Source organism: Drosophila pseudoobscura, chromosome X, assembly GCF_009870125.1.
Source record: "Drosophila pseudoobscura strain MV-25-SWS-2005 chromosome X, UCI_Dpse_MV25, whole genome shotgun sequence".
Classification (NCBI taxonomy): domain Eukaryota; kingdom Metazoa; phylum Arthropoda; class Insecta; order Diptera; family Drosophilidae; genus Drosophila; species Drosophila pseudoobscura.
In genome coordinates, this window is record NC_046683.1 from 47,039,557 (window position 1) to 47,056,307 (window position 16,751).

Sequence of the window (16,751 nt, forward strand, 5' to 3'; positions counted from 1 at the left end):
CCGTATGTACGAGTATCGTACGAGTATGTGGCTAAGATGACTTGAGTTTAATGTGGTTTGCCGGCTAAATGCAAACGCATTGAGCGATCCAGGCCGAGAGCCACTGTGGGGGCCACCAACCATCACAGCCTGAATGCTAAAAGGGTTCGGGCTCGGGTTCGGGCTTAGGTCTGGGTCTCGTTCTGGGTCTAGGTCCGGGCCCGCTTCTCTTTTTTTGTACCTCCTTTATATTGTTGATGTGCCTCATTAGGAGTGGCCAGTGGAAACCAGTTACAGCAGGAGCAGCAGGCGGAGGCAACAGTCAGACCCCAGACAATTGACAATTTAAACGAATTTCTTTCAAACACAACACTGACATAGCCCCGGCACAAATGACGAATAGTTGTGGATCCCTCAGCCAAAGTTTACGCATGAAATATGCACCACCAGGAGGCAGCAGCCACAGCAGCAACAGCAGCCTTAGCAGCCTCAGAAGCAGTCAGGAGTTGGCAGTGTCCGAGGACGGGAGACGGTGGGACAGAGGGACGGAGGGACGGACAGGAAGCATGTATGAAGTGTCATTCATCTGGCCATAAACGCATTATTCAATATGCTGGGCAAGAGGAGCGCGATGGGAGCAATGGGATGGGAACTGAGCTAGACAAACGAGTGATCGGTAGACGTAGACGGACACCAACAACAGCTACAGCAACAGCTACAGCAATAGCAACAGCAACGACGACGACGGCTGACTAAATGCCTCATACTGTGCTGGCCCTGGGGTCTGGGGTCTTGTGGGGCTCAGGCAGCCACTGCTGCTCCTTGACTATCTGTCCGGTTCAGTCCGTTTGTCTGCTTAGTTTTCAAGGTTAACAAGTTGCATTTGCAATTTGGGACTAGGACTGGATCCGACTCAAGGCTCAGACTCAGGCCAAGAAGAAGGATTGTATCCACCGACAGACAGATAGACAGATAGACAGAGGAACGACCCATCGACATCGTCTGCCGGCTGGGCGAACTTCCATGCGACCGCATCAATCGTTTGGTGAGAATTAAATGCTTATACCTTTTGTTTGGCCAGTACCATCTTCTCTCCCCAAGTCCCCTGCCCCCCCTCAACAGCTCTTTCTTTAATGAGCGAGCGACCTGCTCAATAGCCCGAACAGAACCAGAACCGAAATCAAAGAGCCCAACAAAAGTACAACAAAAAGCACTCTCATCGAATCAAATGATACCCTTGGAGGGGCCAAGCTAAACGATTCTGGGAGGAGTTAAGGAACTTTTTTAAGGAGAATCGAAAAAGAAGAAAATACGTTTTTTGAATACAAGAAAAAGAGCTTTGTTATAAGGAATTTTGTTTCGTAACAGAAACATTTTTATACCCGATACTCAAAATGAGTATTGGGGTATATAAGATTTGTGGTGAAAGTGGATGTGTGTAACGTCCAGAAGGAATCGTTTCCGACTCCATAAAGTATATATATTCTTGATCAGAATCAATAGCCGAGTCGATTGAGCCCTGTCTGTCCGTCCGTCCGTCCGTCCGTCCGTCCGTCCGGCCGGCCGTCTGTCCGTCCTTATCAACGCCTAGTGCTCAAAGACTATAAGAGCTGGAGCAACGACATTTTATATATATATATTTACAAGAATATTTCAACATTTTGTCCCGCCTACTTCCGCCGGACGGACGGAAGGACAAAAATCTGGGGCATCCACAAATCTCAGAGACTATTGAGGCTAGAGTAACCAAACTTGGTATCCACACTCCTGTTAGATCTCACTATTAAACGTAATTTCCAAATCTCATAATTACTCATTAAAAATCAAAAATAATCATTATACAATAAATATCAAAAATAATAATTATATTTTAAATGTTTTGATCCAAAAATAATTAAAAATAATAATAAATAAAAATAAAATAAATTATTCGATAAAAAACAAGAATAATAATTATACAACAAAAATCAAAAATAATAATTATTCAATAAATAAATGTTTTGATCCAAAAATAAAAATTTTTCAATAAAATAATTATAATAATAATTCTTCAATAAAAATAAAAAATAATAATTATAATAATAATTATTCAATAAAAATCAAAAATAATAAATATACAATAAAAATCAAAAATAATAATTATTTCATAAAAATCAAGAATAATAATTATACAATAAAAATCAAGGATACTAATTATAATAATAATTACGCACAATCATACAAAATTACCATATCTATCAGATTGCCGAATCTGGATCGGAACGGAATATTATTATAGCCAAAAGTAAGAAATCGACAGCGGCGTCTGGAGGCGCCGGAGGAGAGCCATACTGACTAAGTATCGCGTATAAATGTAGAGTTTCGGTCTCCGCAGCAACTCACAACGTTCCCCCTCGTTTGTTTTACTTTTACTGTGGAAATAGTCGAAGGAGTTTTCAATTATTTTTAACCATCGAACCAATTTCGAGTAACTTCCCTCCAAAAACTTTCTTCAAGAATATTCGCACCATCTTTATGCGCTGAGCCGAAGAACCAAAAACTGAGGATTGCGAGAGCATTGGAGCGGGTACTGTGAAATAATACGACGCTGATCTATTATTCGCCAGATTGTAAAAATGTAAAAATCACGCTTTCGTGTTGTGTATAAATTGAATGCAATTTATAAATGTCCAGCATAGAATTAAATCCCCAGCCGTCGGCACAGTCCACAATCGGCTTGGTGATGGTGATTTTTCAAAATAAACAACCTTGAGACGGGGCCAGCTCCAGCTCCAGAGCCATAGCGAGAGCCGAGAACAATTGCCAGCGCAGACCAGAGCAGACCCCTAGAGCACGGTCAACAATAGACAGCAGCCGCAGCCCAAAAGGATCCGCCAGATGCCGGATCGGATCGGGTCCCTTGGAGCCACAGATGAAAAATTGCGCCAATTGAATTTGGCCAGCGATTGTGGTCGATTGGGTCCTCATTGGGTGCTGGCTGCGGGGGGCGGCCGCACGAGATGCGCGGTATGCGGAGTGCCAGGGAGTGCAAGCGGTGGTAAGTCCGCTGGGCGGTCGCTTAGTTTTCAACGCATTTATCAATACCCAAGTGGCTTGCCCCTCGCTCCTAGGGCCAGCCCGGTCCATCGCGGTTCCGCTTATCCTAGTCAAGGCGTTGACAATGCCAGGGGCGGTGTCAGGTCGTTTAATATATACGAAAAAAAATATCTACCAAGCTGCCGCCGTCTCTGACTGAAGATGAAGCCACAAAAGCGATTTGCCATAGCTTAAATCATTCATGGGTGATAGCCACCAGGTATGGCCCAGCTTTAGGAATTCCTATTCCAACAATGATGATTTGATGCGTGATTTAAGTGGCTTCATTCACACATTCAAATTAAAACTCATAGAGTATTTACATATACGTATTACGTACGTTACTTTTCAAGTATTATAACTTCCTGCATGTCCAGAGATTTCCATATATTTAAAAAACCCCATAAGTAGTGTTTCTACTCCATACAAAATATGGAAAACGAGCGTAAATAATGAAAACGTTTTGAGCCGCGGCAAGTGTCGCTAGTTACTATGTTCCAATGTTAATTCTTGAACTCCGTTTATCATCTATCCACTTAATGACTTATTTTATTCGAAGCTTAAAATATTTAATCTGTTTTATAATTATCCGCTCCTGTTTTGTTTTCCGCTACATCTGTCTCTCTCTCTTTCACTTCTTAGACAAACAACTCGCCTCCGACAGGATGTGTGTGAGATAGAGAGAGAGTGTCAGTGTGTAAGAGAAGAAATTACTATAATTTGGCACAATTAAGAAGTGTATGTAAGATGTATATTAAAATATTTATCGACTTAGCATATACAATGTTGTGACCGCACTAAATACATACGGTTATTCTATAAGTATGTTAGTAAATAATTTATCAAACTGTATATACTCGTACATTGGCATCTAACTTCTAGGTAAGTTAATAGAAACTAGCGACTAAGCAACAAAAAAGTGTGAACAGAAATTCGTACTAAATAAATTAAACGACAACAATAAGAAACTCAAAATACACATTTCCCTTAATTTTGCTAGGCAGAATCTCGAAAGGTTCGCCAGACTAGCATAAGTATCCTATTAGATTGAAAATTTCGAACGATATTCGAGCAAAAAAGAAAATTTAAGTACTTGAATCAAAAACAATATAGGAAGTGTTGATTCGGGCTGCGAAACTTGTTATACCCTTGCAAATAGGTCATTCCTGTAATCTATACATATGATTTCGTCATCTAGTACAGTTTTTGTTAATATATCCTTGGAAACACAAGCGGTTTTCTCTTAAACATGTTTGTTAATATGGAACTAAAGTGCATTTGTATAGGATTATGCTGCAAATACCTGTTTTTAACCAAATAACTCTAAAGCCCAGTTTCTTTAGCTAAAGAAAGAAAAGAAACAGACGGATGGACGAACTTACGAGTATGGCTAGATCGGTTCGCCTATTGATGCTGATCAAATGTCTTTATAGCATCTACTGAAATTCATAATACCATCCGCAAGGGTATTCAAATGAAACTAAATTGGCAGGACTACTATGGGTTAAAGAATTTCATTCTTCTGCCTAAGAATGCTCTGACACTGCGCGCAGCTCTTCCATCAGCGAGGGCATGACCTCTCTCTCCTGCACGGGACCAGAAGCAGCAGCAGCGAGCAGCATGTTCAGCTGCAGCATATCGGAGCGACAGGCGGCAACGCCTTCGCTTAATTGGCACAAATTTGGCTGGCAACGTTGACTTCGCTCGATCAGATCCAGGATGAAGCTGTTGCGTGGGCGACCCGTCTCCTTGGCGGTTTGCTGAACGAGCTGCGGAAAACACGGGGCAATGAATCGAGCGCTGGATTATGCCAAGATGAGCTTTACCTTCTTGTAGTCATCGATCAGATTGGCAACTTCATGGGCGGGTTCAAGAGGCGTTGTGCTGGCCGTGGATTTGCCCGAGTCCGATGCCTCAAAGCGTGCACGTTCCGCGACCAAAGTTTTCTCTAGCATCTGTGAATATACAAATGAAAGTTATTCACATTTAATCAGGGTAGCAAGACTTCACCTTGATCTTGACCAGATCCTGCTCGTGCATTCCAGTGACCTCCGCCAGCTTCAGTTTGATTTCTGGGAGCTCTTCAGCCTTTCGCTGGTACAGTCTACCGTTTCGCAGTTCTTTGCGTAAAAACTTGTCCAGCTGTGGCCAGCTTTTCGCACTGTGCAGTTTTCTTCCTGTCTCCATTTCGAGGACTTGTACTAGCGAGCGCAAGCAGTCCACTGCCTTGTGCTCCTGTCGCGTCCTCTGCTCGCGCTCTTCGAGTAAACCTTTCACCTGATTTTGTAGCCGTTGTATGTTTATCGAATCAACAGAGTGTATCTGCAAATTCTCTTGGAATGTCTCTTTCAGCAGCTCCAGCTCCAGACGATTCTCCTGGTCCTTGGCCTGGCTCAACTGTTGCAGATTTTGCAGCTCTTCATTTTGTCCAGCAAAGAGGTCATTCAACCTATCCAACTCGACCGTTTTCTGTTGAAGCTGTAGTCGCATATCCTGCTCCATTTGTTGAGTGGCTTGCAAGGCCTCCAGGAGCTGACGCCAATCAGCTTCCATTTCAGATGTACTCTTGATCTTCGCATCCTGTTGCTGGAGAAGCTTCTGGAGCAGTGAAACAGTTTGCCTTTTCTGGGCGTTGACTTCTGCCAGGTGCTTCTCCAGCACCTCTATGCGTTGTATCAGATTTGGGTCGTCGGCTTCAGTTTGCGTGCTTTGGTTTTGACAGTTTTGCACTTGCTCCTTCTTCTGGTCCATCTTTATGAGCTGCTCTTGCAATATCTCTGTTTGCGTAGATTGAAAATCTAGTTTGGCCCCTGCTTTGACCATGGCTTTCTCCAGCCTGAGACACTCATCGGCGTAGTTTTTCAGCTTTTCACTGTGCGCACTTTCCTTCAAAGAACTTTCCTGCCTTAACTTTGCCAGCTCGATTTTCTCTAGTTCCAACTGCAGTTTGGCGTCTTCGCACTCCGAACACATTTCTGCATATTGCCTGTGCAGTCGATGCACTTCCTGCTCCATATTTTTTAATGTCCTAAGTGCCTCCAGGAGATTTTCGCTGAGGACTCCCTTTTCCACTTGCAGGGCGCCAAGAGAAATAGTTAGTTTCTCCACCTGATCCAGCTTCAGGCCATCACTTTGCCTTAGTTTCCCTTGCTCCAAAAGCTGAGCTTGCACAGTAAACTGCAATTGCTCCAACTGTCGCTGCTGCTCCTCATTCTGTGCCTCCAGTTGGGACATGACCATCAGCTCCGATTGAAGCTCGTTCAGTGAATTTTTCAGAGTGGCTATTTCACTGGTCTTGCTGTTGATCTCCTCGTGAAACTTTAAGCTATATGTGTGCATGACGTCTATGCTGGTTTCCCTGCTCAACTTTTGCTGATAGTACTGTTTGAGATCCAGAAACTCCTGCTCCTTTAGGGCCAACAATCGCTCTTGCGTCAGCAATGTATCATTTAGCTCGGCAATGACCTGACGCAGTTGCTCCCGCTCGGCTGTAACACCGCGCAGGGCAGTTGCTTTCAGTTCCAAATGATACTCGAGCTTACTTTTCTCGTCCAGCAGCTGCTTACACTTTCCCGTCATGAGTTTGCTTTCCAGCTCAACTCCGGCCAAGGCCTGCTGCAGCTGCATCAGCTTTTCGTCGTGCTCCAGACCCAACCTTTGTATATCCTCTAGGAGCATCTTCTTTTGCTTGCGGAGCACATCTATTAACTGGCGCTGGTCCACGAGACGCGCTTCTTGCTGCTGTGCTTCAAAGGAGTCCCCACAATTGCCATCTACGTTTTCAAATGTAGACGAAGCGAGTGGCAATGGATGTCCCATCTCATGCTGCTGTTCCAGAGATGCACACTTGGCATGCAGTCGCATTGATTCCTGTTGCAGTCTCTGATTCTCCATCAGATATTTGCGCTCCTGGGCATACAGACGCTCCAGCGTCTCCAGGCGACTGTGTTTCTGTGACTTTAGCTCCTGCTTGTACCACTGCTCAGACTTCGCGAGCCGCTCGATTTCGCTCCGCGACTTTAGCAGCTCCTGCCTAACAAGAAACATTGATTTCTCCGGTTCCTTGTCCCGATCGCCGACCCTGCCTTGCTGCCATTTGCTACTGGGGCTGGTTCTAGTTCCCTCATCGCTGGTGAAACTGAAATGGCCGGAGTCGTCTGCCAACGCAGCAGCAGCAGACCACTCACAGTCCGAATCCATTGCAGTGCTGCGAAAATAACATTTTGGGTGGGTGATATCATGGTCAAATACGGGTTTTGTGGGCGGTCTCTCACCTGATTTGGCTGATGCTGTGGCTGCTGATGGGACACTTCAGTGGATCTTTTTGGAGAGTTTTAACACTAACATATAATGTGACCAGGTGCAACAGCAAACAATTAACAACAAACTACATTTTAAGCAAAATAAACATGAAACGATGAAAACACCCCGCGAGCAAACAGCTGTTGGCGGGTACACAAAATGTGACCAAGCTCAGAGAAGTAAAAAAAAAATACCAACAGAGTTAAAAACAGGATAAATAGAAACCCAACCCAACAAATAAATTATAACTTTAATTTTAATTTATATTTATTTCAGGCTTTTGTTTCATCTAACATATGTAAAATATTTAATTATCTAGTACAGTACCAGTGCTGCCAAAATGTCAGAGTCAAAACCAATAGACTAAAACAAGAAAAAAAGCTAAACCCAAAAAATAATTAAAAAACGAGAGCTGGTACGCTGTATGTACATACCTTTCTATTAATTTTTTGTTTAATGTGGAAGGGAGGAAGCTCTCGAACTTGTCATTCCAGATGGAATATATATAGGAACCACATCTTTACACCTGATAGCCTATTTTATTACAATTTTTAATTATTTTATCTGTAGATACGTAAAAATCTATACATTTTTCTTATATCTCTCCCTCTCTTCTCAATTCATCAAAATCCATCTGATCTGATCCAGATTTGGCAATCTGGTAGATACGCTTGTTCTTAGTTATTCTGCGCTTGTAGTTTTCTAATATGGCTACAAAATTTGTTTGCTCTAGCACTTATAGTCTCTGAGATCTATTCCCTTATCAAGACAGGCGGACAGGTGGATTCTGATAAACGAAACTGATCAACAGAAAAACTTCCTTCTAATATATAAATAATATATATCTAGACTCTTCGAGTACCAGGTATAACAACAGAAATTAAACAAATTGTGATGCATAACACTTGATTTATTTGTAATAACATAATCGAATTGAAAAGAAAAAAAACTTTTATATTCCCAAAAAAATGTCTTTTTCCGGCCTGCTTCCACATACGTACATTGTTTTTTATATAACAGAAGTTGCTAGCGTGCTGGTGTAGGTGTAGCTTTGGTTTGAAGTTCCTCCATTTCGACGATATCCTTGTCCATCATTTCCACCGGTATTACCATTATAATTACCCCGCCAGTTACCAGGACCCATACCATTGCCATTCTGGTTATTACCACCACCCATTCCAATTGGTCCACCCATTCTATTTGGCCCACCCATTCCTCCGGATCCCATACCGTTGTTGCCCATTCCATTGTTCCCCATGCCATTTCCATTTCTTCCACCCATTCCATTCATTCCGTTTCCTCCACCATTATTACCACCATTATATCCACCACCCATTCCTATTTGTCCTCCCATTCTATTTGGCCCACCCATTCCTCCGGGTCCCATACCGTTGTTGCCCATTCCATTGTTCCCCATGCCATTACCATATCCCCCCCGCCCACCCATTCCATTCATTCCGTTTCCTCCACCGTTGTTACTACCACCCATTCCATTTGGTCCTCCCATTCTATTAGGTCCACCCAATCCGTTCATTCCGTTCCCACCGCCGTTATTACCACCACCAATTCCATTTGGGCCTCCCATTCTATTTGGTCCCCCCATTCCATTCATTCCGTTTCCTCCGCCCATTTGATTACCACCCATTCCGTTACCGTTTTGTCCACGTGCACCAATTCCATTTCCACCATTATTACCGCCCCCATTTACATTGCCTTTTCCCATTCCACTACCACCCATTCCATACCCAACACCCTCTTGGTCGGCTTCACGTTTTCTACGTTCCAGTGCGACACCTAAAAATCAAGAAAAATTACAACTTCATCGTTTTCCAAATGACATTCCTAAAGACAGCTTAAAAAATGTAATTAACTATTTTTACCAACGATATAACTTGGTTTATTTGTTGCAAGTTGGGCAAGCCAAGTACAATTTCTAACCATATGCATTGTAATCATTATAATTGTTGTTGCCAGTATTTGTATAGTTATTGTAATTATTGTAGTTGTTATTGTTATAATTGTTGTAGTCATAATAGGGTCGAGATGTGGTGTAGGTGTTATAGGGATTATAGGTTGGATAAGCGCCGCCAGGCCCATAATATTGGTTCCCATTGATTCCCGCGCCAGGTGACGTCCCCATGCCCATTGGCAGAATGATTAACGGTTCAACGATTATGTTAGTACCACCCGTCCCCACCGCTCCGGCACCATTCTGCGGAATCATTGGCATCATGGGTACTGGTCCTACAATGTTCATGGGTTGCCCCATATACTGAGACTGTGGAATCGGAGGATAATATACCCGGCCGGGAACTGGAACATTCATGGGAACTGGGCGAGGAGGCATTGGCATTGGTCCGGGTATTGGCATTGGCATTGGTATGGGCCTAGGCAATGGGACTTGCCGAGCTGAACGGTTGTGAAATGTATGCGATGTCTCTGACTCTGATTTGTATTCGTTTTCGGGATCTGTTTTTGATTCCATGTATTCCAGAAAAGCTGGTAAAATGAGGAACAAAAGAAGAAATTGAGACATGTCAGAGAAACATTTTTGGAAGTGAACATAACGCAGTTTTATATTGTCCTAAGTGGAACTGCCCGAAAATGGTAGATTTATATTATAATAGTAAGAATTGTAGCTGGGCACGGACGGATTATAGAAATATGATGAGGATCCTCCTACAGAACGCCTTTCGTAGTTCAGATACGATGGATAGGTAAGACCAATTGAGAAATAGAGTTGGTGCTGACGCTGAGGCTGTTGTAGAGGCCTATTTAGTGGTTGAATCGCTGACTGGGGAAGGGCTTGACGCGGTTGCTGGACAGGAATGGGATACGGTGGTGGTAGCCCGGGACGTGGTGCAGGTGGAGGTGGAGGAACTGGCAACCACTGAGGCGTACGCCGAAGTCGGTGCAGAGCTGGCGGGAAGAAGAATAGAAATACGGACCCAGTTTAGCCAGCAAGCGAGAGGTAAAACAAATAGTTGTTGGTCGATGTGACGGGCCTGGTGGATCGGGCAAGGGGATACCCATATTGACCATAGGGACTCTGGGGCCCTCTGGGGTAGCAATTGTAATAGCAAGGTGGGGTGGGTGGCACTAATTGGGGAACATTCGCTGCTCTTGTCTGGGGATAGGGGGGCAATCCAATGCCTGTGGAGAGGGAACCAGGCACGTTAGAGTGGAGCGGGTAGTTACAGTTATACGGATAGTAGGGACTAATATTGCAGGGCGGATACTGTCCCAGGCCCCTGTTTGGTAGCTGGGACTGCTGAGGTCCATCTTGCACAATGACCAGAACGTTGGCCTGTCGTTGTCGTTCAAGAGTGGAGGATGAATCTATGTTTTCGTAATCGTTCAGCAGCTCAAAGTCATTGTCCCTGTCCGGCATGATTTTCGATTGGTTCGGTTGGGTGCGGTTGGTGCTCTTGATCGTGCTGGTGAGTGTGGTGATGCTACTGCGAGTGTTGGCTATGGTCTGTGTGGTATCGATCGTGAAAGCGTTTGTCTTCTGATCTGAAACGTACCAGTGCCTGAATGTGACCGAGGGATGAAAATGGAAACTAATTTTGTACGAACCTGCACTCATTTGCTTCTGCTCCACCTCCTCACACACTGGATATTGCCCGCATTGATTTTCCTCAAGCTCATCTGGAGCATTGCAGGGAACTCTAGAGATTATGCATCTCTCTCCCGGAGCACACGCAATATCCCGACAATCGCGTCCGAATTCTATTTAATTAAGGGGAATATTTGAATGAATTTTTAATATTCTACTGACTTTTCTCTCAGAACTTACTCCTGTACGCATGCACATCGGCAGCTATGACCAGGATCGTGACGAGCACGCAACAGCTAACGATTCCCTTCATTTCCAAATGTGTTGTAGACTGACAGCGCACTGATGGGATTTCCCTCTGAGTTGTCTATCCTATGTGCGGTAGACTTTATACCATTTTTAATTCTATGGTTGAAAAGCTTTCATTATTACATCTCTTAAATTAATTTACTAAATGAACACATTTATATGCCAGTTCACATTGGTCAGAGGGAAATTGCATTATATTTCATTGATTAATTAAACCAACTTGTGTGATAGTCATGGACTATTTGCCAGCCCATATTCGAAGAGAGCTAAACTTGTATTCATATACTGGCCATTTTGAAATAAATTAACACATTAAGTGCCATTAGAGGCCTTGAACTTTGTCTTCGGTAAATAGTTATTTAGCTTCTATTATTCGTATAATTTCATAATTTAATTATTTTAAATATTTTCAGCACCTCCTTCTCCTCCTCCTGTTACTCCTTATATTACTACTATCTCCTGTGCAATGGGGATATCGCGAATCTAATTTGCTCCTTTACTCCTTTTAACACGTTGAACATCGAAACTATGAAAGTTTATATAAGATAATAAAATGGATTTTCAGTGATCGTAATACAGATCGTGTACAGCGAAAGGGAGGCATAGATATTTGGGAGCAATACTCGTAGAAATGGTAGTTAACTTGGGCCCTTGTTGTTTAATTTGTGTATTTATGATCTTCCTCTTAAGTCTTAATTTATTCCCAAATCCTAATATTCTTCCTCTTAACATTCCTAAACGTAATGCCATGACTTTCCATCCCTGTAAGCCTTACCACTAATCATGCAGTATATGTATGTATAGATCTGCCATTAAATACACCGAACATGTCGCAAAATAACTTTCTGGATTAGATCCTAGGGTCTTCGCCTACCGCCGCGTCATCATGAGCCATCCAGCCCAGCTTTTGTTTTTTGGGTTTTTTGGGATTCAGTGAATGAAGTATATAATTGTGGATATATTTTGAAATATAGTGAATGAAGTATATAATTGTGGATATATTTTGAAATATATCTTCCTTCACAGTCCTTCACTTATGTACCCTACGCTTTGCCGCAAACCGAGTTGTATCCGGTTTCCTCCCGCCAGACGGAGTCCTATCCCAGCAGGACAAAACCGCACCCCTTGCAAGATCCGAACCTAACAAGACATCGTCATCCTTCGACCTGGCCATCAACAAGGACAACAAGGACTTTGACTATACCAACCAAAGGAGGGGCTACTAGATTCTAGATCTTAAGCGCCAGACCAAGAATTTTCGACTTTCAGATTTTCTGAGTTTGTAGTATCCCTGTCCCGTTCCGTTCCGTCCCGTCCGACTAGACATTACTTTCACCTTCAACTCTGTATTTCTATAATTTAACTTATGGCCTTAACTTATATCGCTTATAGTGTAACTGAGCACAGTTAAACTTCAAGCAACAAACAATCAAATGGCAGCAGTTTGGAGAATCGTTTCGCCAACTTCGGTCTTGGATATCGAAAATCCCAAAAATGAGTACCGGGTATAAAAACTGGGATAAGTATGTAGAAATAGTAGGCTGTGGAATCGAACAAAACTTAGAAAAAATCCGAACAGGGAAAATATTCTCGGAAATATTCATTCAGTCCCCAGGTCTCGGCTGGGGAACATCAAAATTTTGAGGTGATTTTTTTTAGTAAGCTAAAGTTATATCAAGCAAACAAAATAAAACAAAAAAACTTTCCGCACTCTTACTGGTTAGAGAAATGTAAAATCTGCTGAGACTTTTCAACGTTTCTGATCTTTCGCTTCTCTCCAGCAGGATATAGCCGTAAATCCATATCCACATCCACAGGTTTGTTGTTTTTTGATTTTGGTATAACGCAGAATAAAGAAGACACAGAAAAGGAAAGGTAGCTGCTGCTGGAGCTTTGCTGGTTACACACAATTGTTAAACATTCATTTCAAATCCCTCTGGAACTGGAACTGGAATCGGGTTATTGCATCCTGGCTAATAGCACTCAATAAATACACTAAATAGAAGCAGCCATTATCTGGGTACGAGTTGAGAATCCGAATTGATAATCATAATCATTATACTCTTTTCTATAAACAGAAAAAAAGGCTCTGCTCTTGATGGTACTGACATTCGTCGCTTTGGAGGTGGGCTCGAATGTTCGTAATCGGGTTATTGCATCCTGGCTAATAGCACTCAATAAATACACTAAATAGAAGCAGCCATTAACTGGGTACGAGTTGAGAATCCGAATTGATAATCATAATCATTATACTCTTTTCTATAAACAGAAAAAAAGGCTCTGCTCTTGATGGTACTGACATTCGCCGCTTTGGAGGTGGGCTCGAATGTTCGTGGATCGCATCAATACGATTATTAATGGAATTTAAAGGCTTTTATGGTTAATAGTTAAAATCATTAAAAAGTTCTTTACCCATTTTTTTTATTGTTTTCTTTGATTTATGTGATTGGGTTTCCTTTCTGACAGGCACATGTGGAAGCTGGAAGTTCTGGGAAGGTCGTCGCCGCTAAACTTATTGCCTCCCCAATTCTCTCTCTGCAAAAAGCAATTTCAGTAAAATGAATTTCAAGTGGCAGGCAGACTTCACCTCGCCTTCTCCTTTTTTCGTTTGAAAAATTTTATAAAATAGTAAAATGAATTTACGCTTATAAAAAGTAATCAATTGTATTTAATATTACTTCTCCTTTTAAAATCCCGATTGAAAAGCTCTTATCTATGGTTATATGTATAAACCATAAATGGTTTTTGGGTTTATATGGGTATATGTAAATTTTCAAAAGCTATTTCGTTAACAAAAATGCTAGCTATAGCCTTATATAAGCCGAAATGAAATCACTGGACGTCACCCTGCTGGGGATGCTCAGAGTACCCCCAATGCTGATTGGTATTTTTAGTATTATTTTGGTATTCCTAGGGCATGGGCACACTAAACTCAAGAAACCATCACAAATGGAATCCCATCGAAAACTCTTGTTAAAGATCCTGGCAAGGCAAGGTGCGTCCAAATTGCGATCGTAAAATGTTCGATAGCCATGCACTGAGTGGATAGCGAATCCCAATGCGCGTGCGGCATGTGTCGTGTTACAAAACTTTGGCCCTGGCCAAATCAAACAACAACAAGAGGTGACGAGTACTATGTGCAGTGCGGCCAATGACAAGGCAATGAAGGTAGCTGTGACCCCTGGCGATGACGAATCCTTCATTATCTATCACGACGGCACGCCGCCACTGACACGACCGCCCGCGCTACGGCTCTGTCGCATAGGCGATGCTGACCGCGGCGGGGTGCTCCTGTTGACAACAGACCACTCCCTCTACTCGGCTCAGTTGCAGACAAACAGGAGCTCGTTGGACTTCACCCTACTACGTACGGACGTTGTGGATGTGGACTACTGCAGTGGCAGCCTGGAGTTGTTCGTGGTGCTCGCTAATGGTTCGGTGCAGCGCCAATTCATCACGGGCCTCGGGCTGGATAGGGACGTGCACCACCCGCATGCCTGGCAGACGCTGAGCTTCGATCCCCTAGAGATTATCGACGAAGGCGTCCGTATACGTCGTGTCTGCTGCTCTGCCCAGGGTGTGGTCTTTGTGAGCGCCAACGGCGAGACATATGTGATGGGCAGTTGCGGGGAGGTCTTCAAGGCGGAGCTGCAGCCTCGGCACATGCGTCTCTACGAAGAAGGAAAGGAGTTGCTGGATTTGGCGGCGGGAAATGAGCATTTCGTGATGTTGGTGGCGCACTACAACCTGGCAGATGATGTTCTACAATTGCCGCTGACAATTGCCAGACGGAGTCCTATCCCAGCAGGACAAAACCGCACCCCTTGCAAGATCCGAACCTAACAAGACATCGTCATCCTTCGACCTGGCCATCAACAAGGACAACAAGGACTTTGACTATGCCAACCGAAGGAGGGGCTACTAGATTCTAGATCTTAAGCGCCAGACCAAGAATTTTCGACTTTCAGATTTTCTGAGTTTGTAGTATCCCTGTCCCGTTCCGTCCCGTCCCGTCCCGTCCGACTAGACATTACTTTCACCTTCAACTCTGTCTTTCTATAATTTAACTTATGGCCTTAACTTATATCGCTTATAGTGTAACTGAGCACAGTTAAACTTCAAGCAACAAACAATCAAATGGCAGCAGTTTGGAGAATCGTTTCGCCAACTTCGGTCTTGGATATCGAAAATCCCAAAAATGAGTACCGGGTATAAAAACTGGGATAAGTATGTAGAAATAGTAGGCTGTGGAATCGAACAAAACTTAGAAAAAATCCGAACAGGGAAAATATTCTCGGAAATATTCATTCAGTCCCCAGGTCTCGGCTGGGGAACATCAAAATTTTGAGGTGATTTTTTTTAGTAAGCTAAAGTTATATCAAGCAAACAAAATAAAACAAAAAAACTTTCCGCACTCTTACTGGTTAGAGAAATGTAAAATCTGCTGAGACTTTTCAACGTTTCTGATCTTTCGCTTCTCTCCAGCAGGATATAGCCGTAAATCCATATCCACATCCACAGGTTTGTTGTTTTTTGATTTTGGTATAACGCAGAATAAAGAAGACACAGAAAAGGAAAGGTAGCTGCTGCTGGAGCTTTGCTGGTTACACACAATTGTTAAACATTCATTTCAACTCCCTCTGGAACTGGAACTGGAATCGGGTTATTGCATCCTGGCTAATAGCACTCAATAAATACACTAAATAGAAGCAGCCATTATCTGGGTACGAGTTGAGAATCCGAATTGATAATCATAATCATTATACTCTTTTCTATAAACAGAAAAAAAGGCTCTGCTCTTGATGGTACTGACATTCGTCGCTTTGGAGGTGGGCTCGAATGTTCGTAATCGGGTTATTGCATCCTGGCTAATAGCACTCAATAAATACACTAAATAGAAGCAGCCATTATCTGGGTACGAGTTGAGAATCCGAATTGATAATCATAATCATTATACTCTTTTCTATTAACAGAAAAAAAGGCTCTGCTCTTGATGGTACTGACATTCGCCGCTTTGGAGGTGGGCTCGAATGTTCGTGGATCGCATCAATACGATTATTAATGGAATTTAAAGGCTTTTATGGTTAATAGTTAAAATCATTAAAAAGTTCTTTACCCATTTTTTTTATTGTTTTCTTTGATTTATGTGATTGGGTTTCCTTTCTGACAGGCACATGTGGAAGCTGGAAGTTCTGGGAAGGTCGTCGCCGCTAAACTTATTGCCTCCCCAATTCTCTCTCTGCAAAAAGCAATTTCAGTAAAATGAATTTCAAGTGGCAGGCAGACTTCACCTCGCCTTCTCCTTTTTTCGTTTGAAAAATTTTATAAAATAGTACAATGAATTTACGCTTATAAAAAGTAATCAATTGTATTTAATATTACTTCTCCTTTTAAAATCCCGATTGAAAAGCTCTTATCTATGGTTATATGTATAAACCATAAATGGTTTTTGGGCTTATATGGGTATATGTAAATTTTCAAAAGCTATTTCGTTAACAAAAATGCTAGCTATAGCCTTATATAAGCC

The 16,751-nt window shown here is 42.6% G+C and overlaps 3 protein-coding genes and 3 long non-coding RNA genes across 45 annotated transcripts; 2 read left to right on the forward strand and 4 right to left on the reverse strand.

The window, feature by feature from the left end:
* Positions 1-3,574: 3,574 nt before the first annotated feature.
* Positions 3,575-7,523, reverse strand: LOC4813324 (myosin-11). Its single transcript, XM_001353485.4, has 4 exons — positions 7,329-7,523; positions 5,065-7,261; positions 4,881-5,009; positions 3,575-4,823 (listed from the first exon to the last, which is right to left on the reverse strand). The coding sequence occupies exons 2-4, from the start codon at positions 7,252-7,254 to the stop codon at positions 4,581-4,583; spliced, it is 2,562 nt and encodes an 853-aa protein (XP_001353521.2). The 5' UTR covers positions 7,255-7,261; positions 7,329-7,523; the 3' UTR covers positions 3,575-4,580.
* A 722-nt stretch (positions 7,524-8,245) lies between these two features.
* Positions 8,246-11,333, reverse strand: LOC6900536 (glycine-rich cell wall structural protein 1.0). 3 transcript variants are annotated; one of them, XM_015187398.2, is made up of 3 exons: positions 11,156-11,310; positions 10,936-11,088; positions 8,246-9,150 (listed from the first exon to the last, which is right to left on the reverse strand). In XM_015187398.2, the coding sequence occupies exons 1-3, from the start codon at positions 11,226-11,228 to the stop codon at positions 8,366-8,368; spliced, it is 1,011 nt and encodes a 336-aa protein (XP_015042884.1). In that variant the 5' UTR covers positions 11,229-11,310; the 3' UTR covers positions 8,246-8,365. The 3 variants fall into 3 exon arrangements, with proteins under 3 accessions (XP_015042884.1, XP_015042885.1, XP_002134921.2); XM_015187399.2 differs by lacking the exon at positions 8,246-9,150 and adding an exon at positions 9,235-9,855 and having other exon boundaries at positions 11,156-11,333; XM_002134885.3 differs by lacking the exon at positions 8,246-9,150 and adding an exon at positions 10,181-10,872 and having other exon boundaries at positions 11,156-11,324.
* Positions 11,334-12,583: 1,250 nt separating this feature from the next.
* On the forward strand, positions 12,584-13,705 carry LOC6900537 (uncharacterized). 15 transcript variants are annotated; one of them, XR_004469774.1, is made up of 4 exons: positions 12,584-12,943; positions 13,009-13,244; positions 13,494-13,603; positions 13,691-13,705. It is a non-coding gene; the product is annotated as an uncharacterized lncRNA (long non-coding RNA). The 15 variants fall into 15 exon arrangements; XR_004469780.1 differs by lacking the exons at positions 13,494-13,603; positions 13,691-13,705 and adding an exon at positions 13,303-13,435 and having other exon boundaries at positions 12,604-12,943; positions 13,006-13,041; positions 13,095-13,244; XR_004469782.1 differs by lacking the exons at positions 13,494-13,603; positions 13,691-13,705 and adding an exon at positions 13,303-13,435 and having other exon boundaries at positions 12,605-12,943; positions 13,006-13,041; positions 13,104-13,244.
* LOC26533429 (uncharacterized) lies at positions 13,629-14,041 on the reverse strand. Its single transcript, XR_001453150.2, has 2 exons — positions 13,812-14,041; positions 13,629-13,759 (listed from the first exon to the last, which is right to left on the reverse strand). It is a non-coding gene; the product is annotated as an uncharacterized lncRNA (long non-coding RNA).
* Positions 14,042-14,156: 115 nt separating this feature from the next.
* On the forward strand, positions 14,157-16,139 carry LOC117183177 (alsin homolog). Of its 24 annotated transcripts, none has more exons than XM_033381779.1 (4): positions 14,157-15,647; positions 15,710-15,745; positions 15,799-15,948; positions 16,007-16,139. In XM_033381779.1, exon 1 carries the CDS (start codon positions 14,360-14,362, stop codon positions 15,065-15,067), a length of 708 nt encoding a protein of 235 aa, XP_033237670.1. In that variant the 5' UTR covers positions 14,157-14,359; the 3' UTR covers positions 15,068-15,647; positions 15,710-15,745; positions 15,799-15,948; positions 16,007-16,139. The 24 variants fall into 24 exon arrangements, with proteins under 24 accessions (XP_033237670.1, XP_033237668.1, XP_033237671.1 ...); XM_033381777.1 differs by having other exon boundaries at positions 15,804-15,948; XM_033381780.1 differs by having other exon boundaries at positions 15,808-15,948.
* On the reverse strand, positions 15,710-16,736 carry LOC117184431 (uncharacterized). Its single transcript, XR_004469783.1, has 2 exons — positions 16,516-16,736; positions 15,710-16,463 (listed from the first exon to the last, which is right to left on the reverse strand). It is a non-coding gene; the product is annotated as an uncharacterized lncRNA (long non-coding RNA).
* Between the last annotated feature and the right edge of the window lie 15 nt (positions 16,737-16,751).

Coding starts and splice junctions, on each gene's coding strand:
- LOC4813324 (XM_001353485.4), bottom strand. CDS start 7,254: ATGGATTCGGACTGTGAGTGGTCTGCTGCTGCTGCGTTGGCAGACGAC. Junction 5,010..5,064: donor AGGATCTGGTCAAGATCAAG/GTGAAGTCTTGC, acceptor GTATATTCACAG/ATGCTAGAGAAAACTTTGGT. Junction 4,824..4,880: donor TGATCGATGACTACAAGAAG/GTAAAGCTCATC, acceptor TGTTTTCCGCAG/CTCGTTCAGCAAACCGCCAA.
- LOC6900536 (XM_015187398.2), bottom strand. CDS start 11,228: ATGAAGGGAATCGTTAGCTGTTGCGTGCTCGTCACGATCCTGGTCATA. Junction 11,089..11,155: donor CGATGTGCATGCGTACAGGA/GTAAGTTCTGAG, acceptor TTAATTAAATAG/AATTCGGACGCGATTGTCGG. Junction 9,151..10,935: donor GCAGAAGCAAATGAGTGCAG/GTTCGTACAAAA, acceptor CTTGATTTTTAG/GTGTCGCACTGGAACGTAGA.
- LOC117183177 (XM_033381770.1), top strand. CDS start 14,360: ATGTGCAGTGCGGCCAATGACAAGGCAATGAAGGTAGCTGTGACCCCT.